The following is a 12022-nucleotide window of genomic DNA, read 5'->3' as shown; positions in this document are numbered from 1 at the left end:
TGAATAGTTTGATGGCAGGGTTGTGAAGGAATATTAATGTGGGGTATGAGAGATATTACAAATAAATATTTATATAAAAAATATTTGGTTCCATACTTGTTACAATTTCAAATTTGTTTACAGTCTAATTCATGAATGTTGATTTATTTTTTTTTAAATAATACATAATAATAATTAGTGTCATGTGAGAAATTGTGTGAGAAAGTCCCCCAGAGCAGAAGCGTGTGTTCTGTTCATATGTGCAAAAAAGAGAAGCTCTTATTGTGAAGTGCAGTTTTTATTTATTTTATTTTGTTAGCCAGTGTTAGTGCGTCTCTGTGGCAATTGGTTTGTGCGTTCAGCTGTTAACCGAAAGGTTGGTGGTTCGAGCCCACACAGGGACGTCTACGGCAGCATTTTCGGCACGGTGGCGCAGCAGGTAGTGTCGCAGTCATACAGCTCCACAGACCTGGAGCTTGTGGGTTCGATTCCCGCTCCGGGTGACTGTCTGTGAGGAGTGTGGTGTGTTCTCCCTGTGTCTGTGTGGGTTTCCTCCGGGTGACTGTCTGTGAGGAGTGCGGTGTGTTCTCCCCGTGTCCGCGTGGGTTTCCTCCCACAGTCCAAAAACACACGTTGGTAGGTGGATTGGCAACTCAAAAGTGTCCGTAGGTGTGAGTGAATGTGTGTATATGTGTCTGTGTTGCCCTGTGAAGGACTGGCGCCCCCTCCAGGGTGTATTCCCGCCTTGCGTCCAATGATTCCAGGTAGGCTCTGGACCCACCGCGACCCTGAACTGGATAAGCGGTTACAGATAATGAATGAATGAATTAATTTGTTAGCCAGTTCATTTACAGAAGATCATCTTCAGGACCATCATCATCGGATCATTTGGCCTGAATTTATTTTTAATAAATAGTTTAATATATGTATTAGTTTGCCTACAGCCTTGTGTACCAAATAGTTCAGATTAATTGGAATAGGCTGATATTTTTCAGGCTGATTCAGATTATTTTCTATAATATTTCTTTGGCAATTTTTGGGGCTGCACAGATTATTATTATTGTTTATTACATACATATACAGGGGTTGGACAATGAAACCGAAACACCTGTCATTTTAGAACACAGTAATTTATTAGTATGGTGTAGGGCCTCCTTTTGCGGCCAATACAGCGTCAATTCGTCTTGAGAATGACATATACAAGTCCTGCACAGTGGTCAGAGGGATTTGAAGCCATTCTTCTTGCAGGATAGTGGCCAGGTCACTACGTGATGCTGGTGGAGGAAAACGTTTCCTGACTCGCTCCTCCAAAACACCCCAAAGTGGCTCAATAATATTTAGATCTGGTGACTGTGCAGGCCATGGGGGATGTTCAACTTCACTTTCATGTTCATCAAACCAATCTTTCACCAGTCTTGCTGTGTGTATTGGTGCATTGTCGCCCTGATACATGACACCGACTTCAGGATCCAATGTTTGAACCATTGGATGCACATGGTCTTACTGGTGCAATGTGCAGTTAATGAAGATTGGCCACGAGGCTGCTCCAATTTAGCCATGAAACCTCCCACACTACAATGACAGGTGTTTCATGTGTTCAGTTTCTTATCAAGACCTTTTTCCAGTTTTTGTTGGTGTTTTGAAAACACTAGATGCTGTTTACACTGGGTGACTATTTCATGACAAACTGACCAATAGAATGCATCCCAAGTTGCTTGGAATAAAGTTTACTTTACAATAATATTAATTTTAGCATAATTTACAGTTTCTATATGAACTTTTATTTCCACAGCATTATATTCTTTGCTGTGCCCCCGTTTTCTGTTGGTGTCCAATCCCACCTTGAATGTTGTGGCCAGGAGCTCTCATCAATCAGCTTGATAATTCTTAAGGTTTCATTTGTCCTCTCTGCCTTACATTTGTTATCTTCCTGATTCCTGGTGTTGAGTGCTGTCACCGGTGGTGGATTGCTGTCCGTCGGCCACTTTAGATAAATGATTTATTGGCCTGCTTCATGGTGGGGGTGGGGGAAATGGGGGGATGATGCTGCTGGTTAAATCAGCGACAGAAGTCATACAGGTCAAATGGCTGGGGGACTTAATGGACGATGGAAGGTATGAGCGTCAGAATTAGCCTCAGTGGCAGTCTAGAGATAGGAAGCAGCATCAGCAGAAATCATACCACTTTATTAGATTTGTACCGTTGTACACATTGAGTATCTGACCCTTTTGTTTCATTTTCAGTGACAATAGTTGGTTACACTTGGTACGTTTACAGTTGCATTTGTAGTGGTGCTTCCTTTCCATTGATACCAGTACAAAGGGACACTCCAGTGACTTGATGGGCACCAGTCCAGTTACAGATTGGTACTTTTTTCCTGAGCGTGTCCCCATGCCCAGTGTATTGCCGATGGTGTATTGTCAGAATCTTGCTTTACAATAATATGTAAATACACATGCTTTAAGATGAATTGTTGCACATTCTTGTGTTCTTAAATGTCATGACACATCTTTGCAGCAGTAAAAGCTTCATTACCAGCCTTGGTAATAACCCCTATAGCGCCACCTTACATGTTATGCTCAGAATGTAGCTTGCATGTCAAGGCAACGTTTCTTTGTAAAGCACTTTTTACAACCCATGTCGCAAAGCAGCTTTACAGAATTAGTAATCAGGACAGGGGATAACACTGTGAATCAGAAAGCCCTAGGTGAGCAAGCCAAAGGTGACAGTGGCAAGGAAAAAATCAGTTGAAAAATGAGTTGACACATCCTCCACATGGAACAAACCTTTTTCACTGATTAATTTTTGTTCTGTAAGCACTACATCCTGGTCATGATCATGTTGGGTCCGCAGCCTACCCGGAATCAGTGGGCGCAAGGTGGCAGCACACCCTGGATAGGGCGCCAGTCCATAATAGTAGAGCTAACTAACTAGGTGGTGCAGCAGGTAGTGTCGCAGTCACACAGCTCCATGGACCTGGAGGTTGTGGGTTCTAGTCCCACTCCAGGTGACTGTCTCTGAGGAGTTTGTGTTCTCCCTGTGTCTGCATGGGTTTCCTTCGGGTGCTCCGGTGTCCTCCCACAGTCCAAAAACACACGTTGGTAGGTGGAGTATGTGCGTAGCGTAGGTGTGAGTGAATGTGTGTGTGTGTGTGTTTTTTCCTGTGAAGGACTGGCAACCCCACCCCCACCCCCCAGGATGCATTCCCGCCTTTCGCCTAATGATTCTAGGTAGGCTCTGGACCCACGTAACCCTGTACTGGATAAGCGGTTACAGATAATGAATGAATTAACTAAATGTGCAAATGGACCAGCAGCACCCGATCTTAAATGCACAAGTTAGTGAGTTAGTGTTCTGTCATCTTTCTCTTTAAAGCAGACCCTTGTAAATATTCCACATAATCACAATCAGAGTTGGAACATGTGTTTCTTAATGTGGATACGCCTCTCACAAGGAGAACAATTTGTTTTCCTCTTGACTTCAGCACTTTGGTTTTATGAAGGGGTCGTCACAATCATCTTTCCCAATTATTGGTCCAATCCCAGCTTTATTTTATGGACAGTTTGTCTCCTTTATGATGGCACATCCATCACCTGAATGGATGAGGCGAAAGTAGGGAGAGGTGCAGTACATCCTCATGTCTAGCTTCCTTAAAGCTCGCTCGGAAAGGCATGCCATTCTCAGTTACTGATCTAGGAAGACTTTTCCATGTTCCAACTTCTTCTCAGTTAGTGGAAAGTGCAGTGCTGATTGCAGATCAGCAGGAAAGGCCAGTCAGTGCTGCCTGAATAATCATTTCAGCACTGGTCCACATTAGAGGTGTAGTCTCAGTGTGTGAGATGTGAGTCACATTTCTTCTGAATAGTTTGGTTGATATTGGTGAAATGAATCTCTGTTTGGAGTGACATGAATAAATGGCAAGAGTAAATTCATGATAACGTGGAGTCCAAAGAGTTAACTGCAGTGAATGTCATGTATGTATTTTAAATATCAGTTCATAATTAATAAATAAATGATACATTCCTTTCTTACACAATCTAATGAATGCAAACTATGTAAACCATAAACAGTGAAACCTTGACTTATGACAGAATCAACTTACGAATTTTCAGAGTTGCAAGCAGTCGCTCGGTCGATTGTTGTTTTATTTATTTATTTTTGGCTTTATGATGCGAGCCAAGATCTGAGTTACAAGCGAGTGAGCTTACGTCACCCGCCACTAGGTAGCCCAGCGAGCATTCAGTGCACTTGGATATTCTGCTGTGAAAGCATCTGTCGTATTGCTTTTTTGTAGCATTGTAGAATTAAGAGTATAGCGATTAAGTTAAGCATTAGAGCACAAAATGGAAAACTCCCCCAATCGCCTCCACCTCAGCATCTTTGTCTAATAGGTAAATACACTTAATAGAACCAGTATATTTCTTTACATTCTCTCTTATGTATTATTCTTTTTTTCATACATTATTTGTCATTTTTAAAGTACGTTTTTCTTATTTAAATACAAGTAATAAAAAAATTGGTGTGGTTTTTGGGAGAAATTGAGTTACGAGCGCGGTCACAGAACGAGAAGTCAAAGTATTACTGTACAACAAATTGTACAATTGGGTGTTTAAACCCAATTTTAAACACAATGTAGTAAGTAGTAAAATCTCTGACGAATCTCTTCTGAGAGTACTGATAAAAGGATGGTCTAGGTGTTGACTAGTTTGTTGCATACTAGCAATGCCACTGTTGGTAACAGATAGACCCCTTTGTGCTGAACATAAAATAACATTATTTATGAGTGTCTAAAACATTGCATTGCTTTTAAATAACGTTTGAGAGGTGTCTGCTTGCTTCCCATAGCTGTGAAAAGGCTGTCTGTACATTGGCTTAAAGCAGAATAGATGGCCTCACCTGGCTCACTGTGAGATGAGCCTCATTCCTCCTCTGAGCTTTTAAAACCTTCCCCTCAGCAGTTTCCTGTAAGGCTATATTACATTGGCTCGGTGCACAATAAGTAATCATCAAAGATTTTGGCAAAAGTGTCTTCGCCCCTAAATAACTTGATCTGTCAAGTCATTAATTTGGAGGATGGAACAAAAATGTGCAGTGCTGTGCAGACTGATTATTATTGTCCTGAGCATATGATGGTTCAATGCCTTTAGAGTTGTAAGGTCCAAACAAAGACGTGATGTTCCACCGTCTATTTTTTGTTAAATGTCTCATCTTTGTATTAATTTCTCTTGCTAAGTTTAGCTATATTAGTCATTGACCAATTAATGGTGTCCCCAAATCACATGATGTTCCATGTTTCACAATGTTTAACCAGCATGGATCAACAGCCATACTCCTTCCAAATTTTCATCTATTAGGTGCAATGAATGTGGCAGTTTTCATGAAATGCTATGGGATCCGTGAAGTAGTAAAGAAAATGAGGGTTTGTTTATTAAATCAAGGACTGTTTTCACAGGCCATGTAAATACATGACGGATATTTTTCTGTGTTTTCTTACAGTTGTGGGAAATTTCCTCTGGAGAGATGCTTCTGTCTGTCCTTTTCGATGTCAGCATCATGTCGGTGACACTTGACCCCTGCGAGTACTTTATGTTCTGTGGAGGAAGTGATGGAAGCATCTTTCAGGTGTCTCTCTGCAGCACGGTAAGTTTGTTACTATATTTTATTATTTTGCATCATTTGAAGACGACAGGGCGGCACGGTGGCGCAGCAGGTAGTGTCGCAGTCACACAGCTCCAGGGGCCTGGAGGTTGTGGGTTCGATTCCCGCTCCGGGTGACTGTCTGTGAGGAGTTGGTGTGTTCTCCCTGTGTCTGCGGGGGTTTCCTCCGGGTGCTCCGGTTTCCTCCCACAGTCCAAAAACACAAGTTGGTAGGTGGATTGGCGACTCAAAAGTGTCCGTAGGTGTGAGTGAGTGTGTGTGTGTGTGTGTGTGTCTGTGTTGCCCTGTGAAGGACTGGCGCCCCCTCCTGGGTGTATTCCCGCCTTTCGCCCAATGATTCCAGGTAGGCTCTGGACCCACCGCGACCCTGAATTGGATAAGGGTTACAGATAATGAATCAATGAAGACTACAGTTCTCTTTTACATATTGTGAATGTTGCTTGATGGACAGAGCAACAAAAATTATTCAAAACTGTATGGAATATAGTACTTGGATACTGGCATTACACACACGTTTGTATCTTCCTTGCCTTGTTTGGAAAAGTATAATTTTGGAGATAAAACGTTTGGTTCTGAGGCTTTGTTTGAGTGCTGTATTTCAGATCTGTGTATGTTTAGCCTGAACTATGTAAGTGAGCAGGAACATGTCAGTATAACACATTAAGTGCGGAACTGATTTCAGATGCTGCAGCTCTGCTCGTGTCAAACTACAAACAAAATGGAATTAGTGTCTTATCTTTTGGATTACTCCTGAAGCAGTATGGACTTTCCATCATTGGTTTTTCCGTTTCCAGTGCGCTGCTGGCCTCATTATTGTTTTAACAGCTCCTCTGCTCTTTGGCATTCAATGTATGGATCCTGTGTCAAGTCGGGTCTTTTCGCGAATCCACATTTGTCCTCCAACTTTCCGGTGAACCTCCCAGTACTGTAAACCAGAGGTGCTGTTTGGTTCGAGAGAGGAATCTTTATTTTATAGGAGGAAGACTGTGATCAGCTGTCAGCTCCTTTACGTCTTCCCTCAGCGGCGCTTGATTCACTGGTTGATGTGCAGCTTTGAAAGAGGGATTGAGCTGGCTTTTCTTTTCTTTTCTTTTTTTGTGTCCCAGTCAGGTGCATTATGTGAAGTTCAGGTCAGATAAGGGCATGCGCAGAACAGCTCCTAGAGCGAAAGAGCACAAGGATGTCAGAAACTGCCTCTCAGTCCCCAGTGGCCCTTTGCACGCCACCGCCCCATTCTACCTTCGCAGAGGAAGACCATATCAAAGGGAATTCTCAACTAAACACGTCAAGGAGCCCATGCCGACTGTCAGATTTATATTAGGCCTATTTCAGGGAAGATCTTTCTTTTGCTGATGTCTGCTTTGTGATTAAAGTGGGCTGCTTCCAGCTCGGACTGGATGAGACCCGTGTTGTAAATCAGCCCTGCACTCTCTCAGTAATTACAAACCTGTTTTTGGGACAGGGACATTTATTTCAGACCAGATGGTCATGCAGGGCAGTGCTGTCTACTGTATATCACACTTTAGTGTACACTTGTACACAAGCCAAAACATGCACTTCACCCCAGTTCATTACATCCATACCGCAAGGTCATTACACAGATAGGATCCTTCTCTGGTCTTCGTTTGGATGCTTGTGGTAGTTTATAGAGGTGTAATGATTAGATTTTTGATAATGGATTCTCACTTCAGTTTTTTCATTTTTGACTTTCATCTGAATAAGTAAAAAATTATCCATCCATCCATCCATTATCTGTAACCCTTATCCAATTCAGGGTCACGGTGGGTCCAGAGCCTACCTGGAATCATTGGGCGCAAGGTGGGAATACACCCTGGAGGGGGTGCCAGTCTTTCACAGGGCAACACACACAGTCACACATTCACTCACACACTCACACCTACGGTCACTTTTTGAGTCGCCAATCCACCTACAAATATGTGTTTTTGGACTGTGGGAGGGAACCGGAGCACCCGGAGGAAACCCACACGGACACAGGGTAAACACACCAACTCCTCACAGACACAGGGTAAACACACCAACTCCTCACAGACAGTCACCTGGAGCGGGAATCGAACCCACAACCTCCATGCTGTGTGACTGCGACACTACCTGCTGCGCCTCGTAAAAAATGATGACTTTGCCAAATGTTGCACAAAGTAGTTATAGTCCCGGGGTCCTGGGTTTGATCCTCTCCTTGTGTATCTGTGCGTGTTCTCCTTGTACGTGGACAGTCATGGTTCATCATATATATGTTTCCTGTGTTCCATGGAGAATGTCAAAATCATTTCATTTTCTGAAATGCTGTAGTGCAGTATTAATGCTTATTATTAATGGCTAGAAATTACTCTGGAAATTCTGAGTAAGTGTAGAGTAAGTGAGGTATTTAGTGTAAGTATTTAGATCCCACTTGCTGACACATTATGAACCAGAATGTCTTGATTAATACAGATTTACAAGTAGTGTACCTTAAACTAACTGAATTATTTCAAGCATTAAGGTGACTTCACACATTTGGACATGGGCCTATACACAGCCCTTAAAACCTGAGCTCAAACCTAAAAAACTCTCTCCGTCGAGTGGTTTAAAATGAGTGTAAAATGCTGATAGAGTTAGAGCAGTGTGGACAGTCCTTTAGCTCATAGATTTCAAGACACAGCACATAAGTTACGTCTTTTATAGGCTGTAAAAATGACTAGGTCCACTTCATTAAGAAAAAGGCAGTCTGCTTGATATTTGATGGTTCAATACTTGATATTTGTGGTGCTAAACTTTTTAATTAATCTCAAGTAGAAATGGATCATTTGTCCAAAGTTGTAAAAGAAAAAATCCATCAGAAAAGCATTATTTAAAATTTAAATTGGGGTTGAATTATGTGCATCGCATGCCCTCTGTGCTCCAGATACATTTATCATGGTGGGGAAGCGTTAATCAGAGTAATAACAGGTTGGGAAACGGTGTGCCAGGGATTTTCTGCCTCTCGTGTAACAGAACCTAGTTTTTCATTCCACACCGATGCTGCGTCTGGAAACGCAGCCAAGCTTATTAGTCTGCGGGATTTACTGACTTATTTATTTTTCACGTCTCTTAAGCTTGCCTTTAAAGATTTTCAAAGGCTGCTCTCCAATTGATTCAAATCCCTTTGACTTCTCAGACCACTCTTTAGACATTTAATTATTAAGGTACATCATCTTACAGATAACTTTGATCAACAGAATAATTGTTGCCTGCGATTCCTTCGGTAGATGACTTCTTTCTATCTTTATTTGGGATATTGCACCTCAGTTCCTTCTTTCCTGTGCTGTAAATGAGAAATAAATTGAGGACAGCTTTATCAGTTGGTAATAATTTGAGCTCAGTTTGGACACAGTTATGCTTAATATTAGAGGTTTACCCACCTGTAGTGTTAAGATAAAGCCTGTTTACCTTGGTAGTGATACGAATGAAATTGCTTTTACCTGGACTTGGCTTGTGAACTTGTGTAGCTGGTGTACCTTAGTGAAACCTCCACATTTACATTTTTTTCCCTTTACATTTCTGTAAAGCAGCTATTTTTATAAGCCTCAAATCTTGAATCTCAAATATTTCCATACATTGATTTTCTTTGGATCTGCATATAATTAAGTGTATAGTTATTTAACGGATGCTGCCCTAGGTCTTTATAATATGCCCATGTTGCAAAATTTTTTTGTGTTAATGTGACCTTTGTGAATGAGGATTACTATAGAAAAGCCTATAGGAACAGAGCTCATTTACAAAGTAGGTTGCCCTCAAAAACTCTGGGTGTATGGGTGACACTGACCTGCTGTACTCCAGATAGCTGCTGTATGTAAATGAATTTGGTTTTGTGACATCACAGAAACAGTGTATTCAAAATGGCTTAGTTTTCCAATATTGTCTACGGATAAGTGAGTGAATGGTATATTTCTATATTTTACACGGCTATTCTGGTTCTCTTTTAAAGTGAAGTTTTACCCTTCACCTTGTCGCCCCTTATCCCTGAATTGGGAGCATGTGCCTCTCAGAACCGTCTGAGCAGCCTGCCCTCATCACTGCAGATCTCTTTTTATCCACTGCACTAACTGGTGTTTTTATTTATCTGTGCCTTTTTTCCGAACGCTCTGTTAATGAGCGTATGATGAAGAGCTGCTTGTGGCCCGCTGGAGGTGCCGTGTGTGCGGTTTTAATGCCTGCGGGGGCCAAGGTTGAGACGGTTTGCTGCGTGTTGTTGGCTCCGATTGTTTTTCAGGAGAGAAACGGTGGTGGAATTTGTCAGATTTGAGTACATAAAGAGACTCTGACAGATTGAAGGAGAGTTTTCTGCCTGCCAGGGCCGTGGGGAGCAGCGAGAAGCAGCTGCAGAATCTCTGCTCCATGCCTTTTTAGAGTTTAATCTCGCTAAAGACCTCCTGCAGTAGAAAGACATCCAATTTTTGGTGCTAATGGCTTGGACGGCGTTCGGTGTCTTTTAAGCACTTGATTTGCGCAGTTAAACAGGGTTTCAGACCTTTTCTGTCCTGTTGAGGTCGGATTAATTACAGTTTGCTTCTTTTAGCTTCCTTTCCTCAACCTCAGAATGAACCACCTCTCACTGCTGTGCAATTTCACTGAAGCTGGTGTCTTCCAGACGAACCGAGGACAGAACTGTAAAATGCCTCTGACTTTTAAATAATACAAATATCAGTGGTCAGTATTCTTCAAATGCAGTTTCACCTTCACCTCGCAGCCTCTTCTGCTTAGGATTCAGAGCATCTGCCTCTCATCAAAGCCTGAGCTGCCTGACCTCATCACTCGGGATGTCTCTCCAATATCAGGAGTCAACTACAGTAACTGGCTGTTTGATTCCCTGAAATTCTATTCATTTTTTAAAGATTAGATGTGGACACAGTTTACATGGTAATTTAAGTGTTACGGTTTCTTACTCAGTCACTGATTTTTGACTGAAAATATTAGCATTATTAAGGGTCAATCCATTTCTTAATTTCACTCCTACCCCTTGCTTTCAAGTGTTATTTTGAGTTCCAAATTGTAGTGGTTAAATGAGACGATCCTTCAAGAGACTGACACGTCATCAGAACACAAAACAAATGTACTCTGTGATACGACACTGAATTCGGCTGCTTATTCTACAGCTTATTGTTTGAAACGTCCAGTTCCAACTTAAATATTTCAGTAGCCACCGGCGCTGGATTGAATTTGCTTCACTATTTAAGGTGATATTGAAAACTCTGAAACATCATAATAGCAAAATATTAGTGACGTTAAAGGGACATAATACATTAAAACTACGTGCAACTAAGATAATACACTGGATATCATAGTTTATTAAAGGAGAAAACACTGCCATTTATGGCTTTCTTTGGTCATATGCATTGCCAACTTCCTGGTGGTTCACAGGTCATTCATAGCCCTTTGTTTGAAGTGTGCCCCTGAAAGATCTCCCTACCCCACTTTCCAAACAAGAACTGAGGCAAAACAAATGGGTAGTGAGTGATTAGTGGTAGGGCTTTGGGGTGAAATGGGATATACCCTCAATAAGTAACAAAAAACTATGTATATATCTAATGTATCAGCTCAGTTTCTATAACAAAATAGAACTTAAACTTTATACGTCTCTCTAAAGATGGGCAAGAAATACTTGTTTATTCAAAACAAGTGTATACCTGTTTGTGGCACTTCATTCCATTTATAAACCAATAAATATTGATAAATCTGATAGATCTAAATGTGTGCCCTGTCATTATGTTGGTGCGAGACATGCCGCTGTGTTGGCCAGGCCCAGTTATGCATTTATTTTATTCATTTATCTGGAATTAAAAGACTTTTTAACTTCAATTAACTGTTCTAAATATCCAGAGTCTGCATATTAACAGTGAGTTAGGAGTTAGTGCATCTATGAATATGAAATAGATGCATTTTGGCCCCACACAGCCAGTAATCTGTCCGTTCTCTTAACTCCACTTGTCATGTTTAATTAAGAAACCTCAAGCAAGCTATTAAAAAAGTGATGTAATGGTTTGAGTCAGCAGCGCCCCAGTTTAGATATAGAGGAATGTGGACCACCCACATGCCTGATGCCACTTATTCTTTAATTGATGAAATTAAGGCAATCGATCAAAGCATTTAAGAGAGTTTGAGGGCCAGAAGAACCCTCTAATGGATGCTTTAAAAAGGATAGACAGGTTCACATCTGTGCCTGAATTAGGATTGCGTAATATATTGTTTAATTTTACCACAGTATTGACTTTGGAAATACTGATATCACAAAACTCTGCACTCTACTCTATGGGTATTTTGATGAGTCTTAATCGGAAAACCTAAAGATTGAGCTAAAAATAAGAAAACTAATGGTGGATATTGTTTCTTTATTAGATTCCAGTGGATATCA

The 12022-nt window shown here is 41.3% G+C and overlaps 1 protein-coding gene across 1 annotated transcript in view; it reads left to right on the top strand.

Moving 5' to 3' along the window:
• The window catches only part of wdr18 (WD repeat domain 18), a 60475-nt gene that overhangs the window by 21410 nt on the left and 27043 nt on the right, over positions 1–12022 (top strand). Inside the window, exon 5 of the mRNA XM_066647646.1 lies at positions 5476–5619. Coding sequence (XP_066503743.1) covers positions 5476–5619 — 144 coding nt within the window. The remainder of the gene's footprint in view (positions 1–5475; positions 5620–12022) is intronic.

The sequence above is a fragment of the Hoplias malabaricus genome, chromosome 16 (genome assembly GCF_029633855.1).
Source record: "Hoplias malabaricus isolate fHopMal1 chromosome 16, fHopMal1.hap1, whole genome shotgun sequence".
Taxonomy (NCBI): Eukaryota; Metazoa; Chordata; class Actinopteri; order Characiformes; family Erythrinidae; genus Hoplias; species Hoplias malabaricus.
The sequence above is the reverse complement of the archived record's forward strand: the minus strand, read 5'-3'. Positions and strand labels throughout refer to the sequence as shown.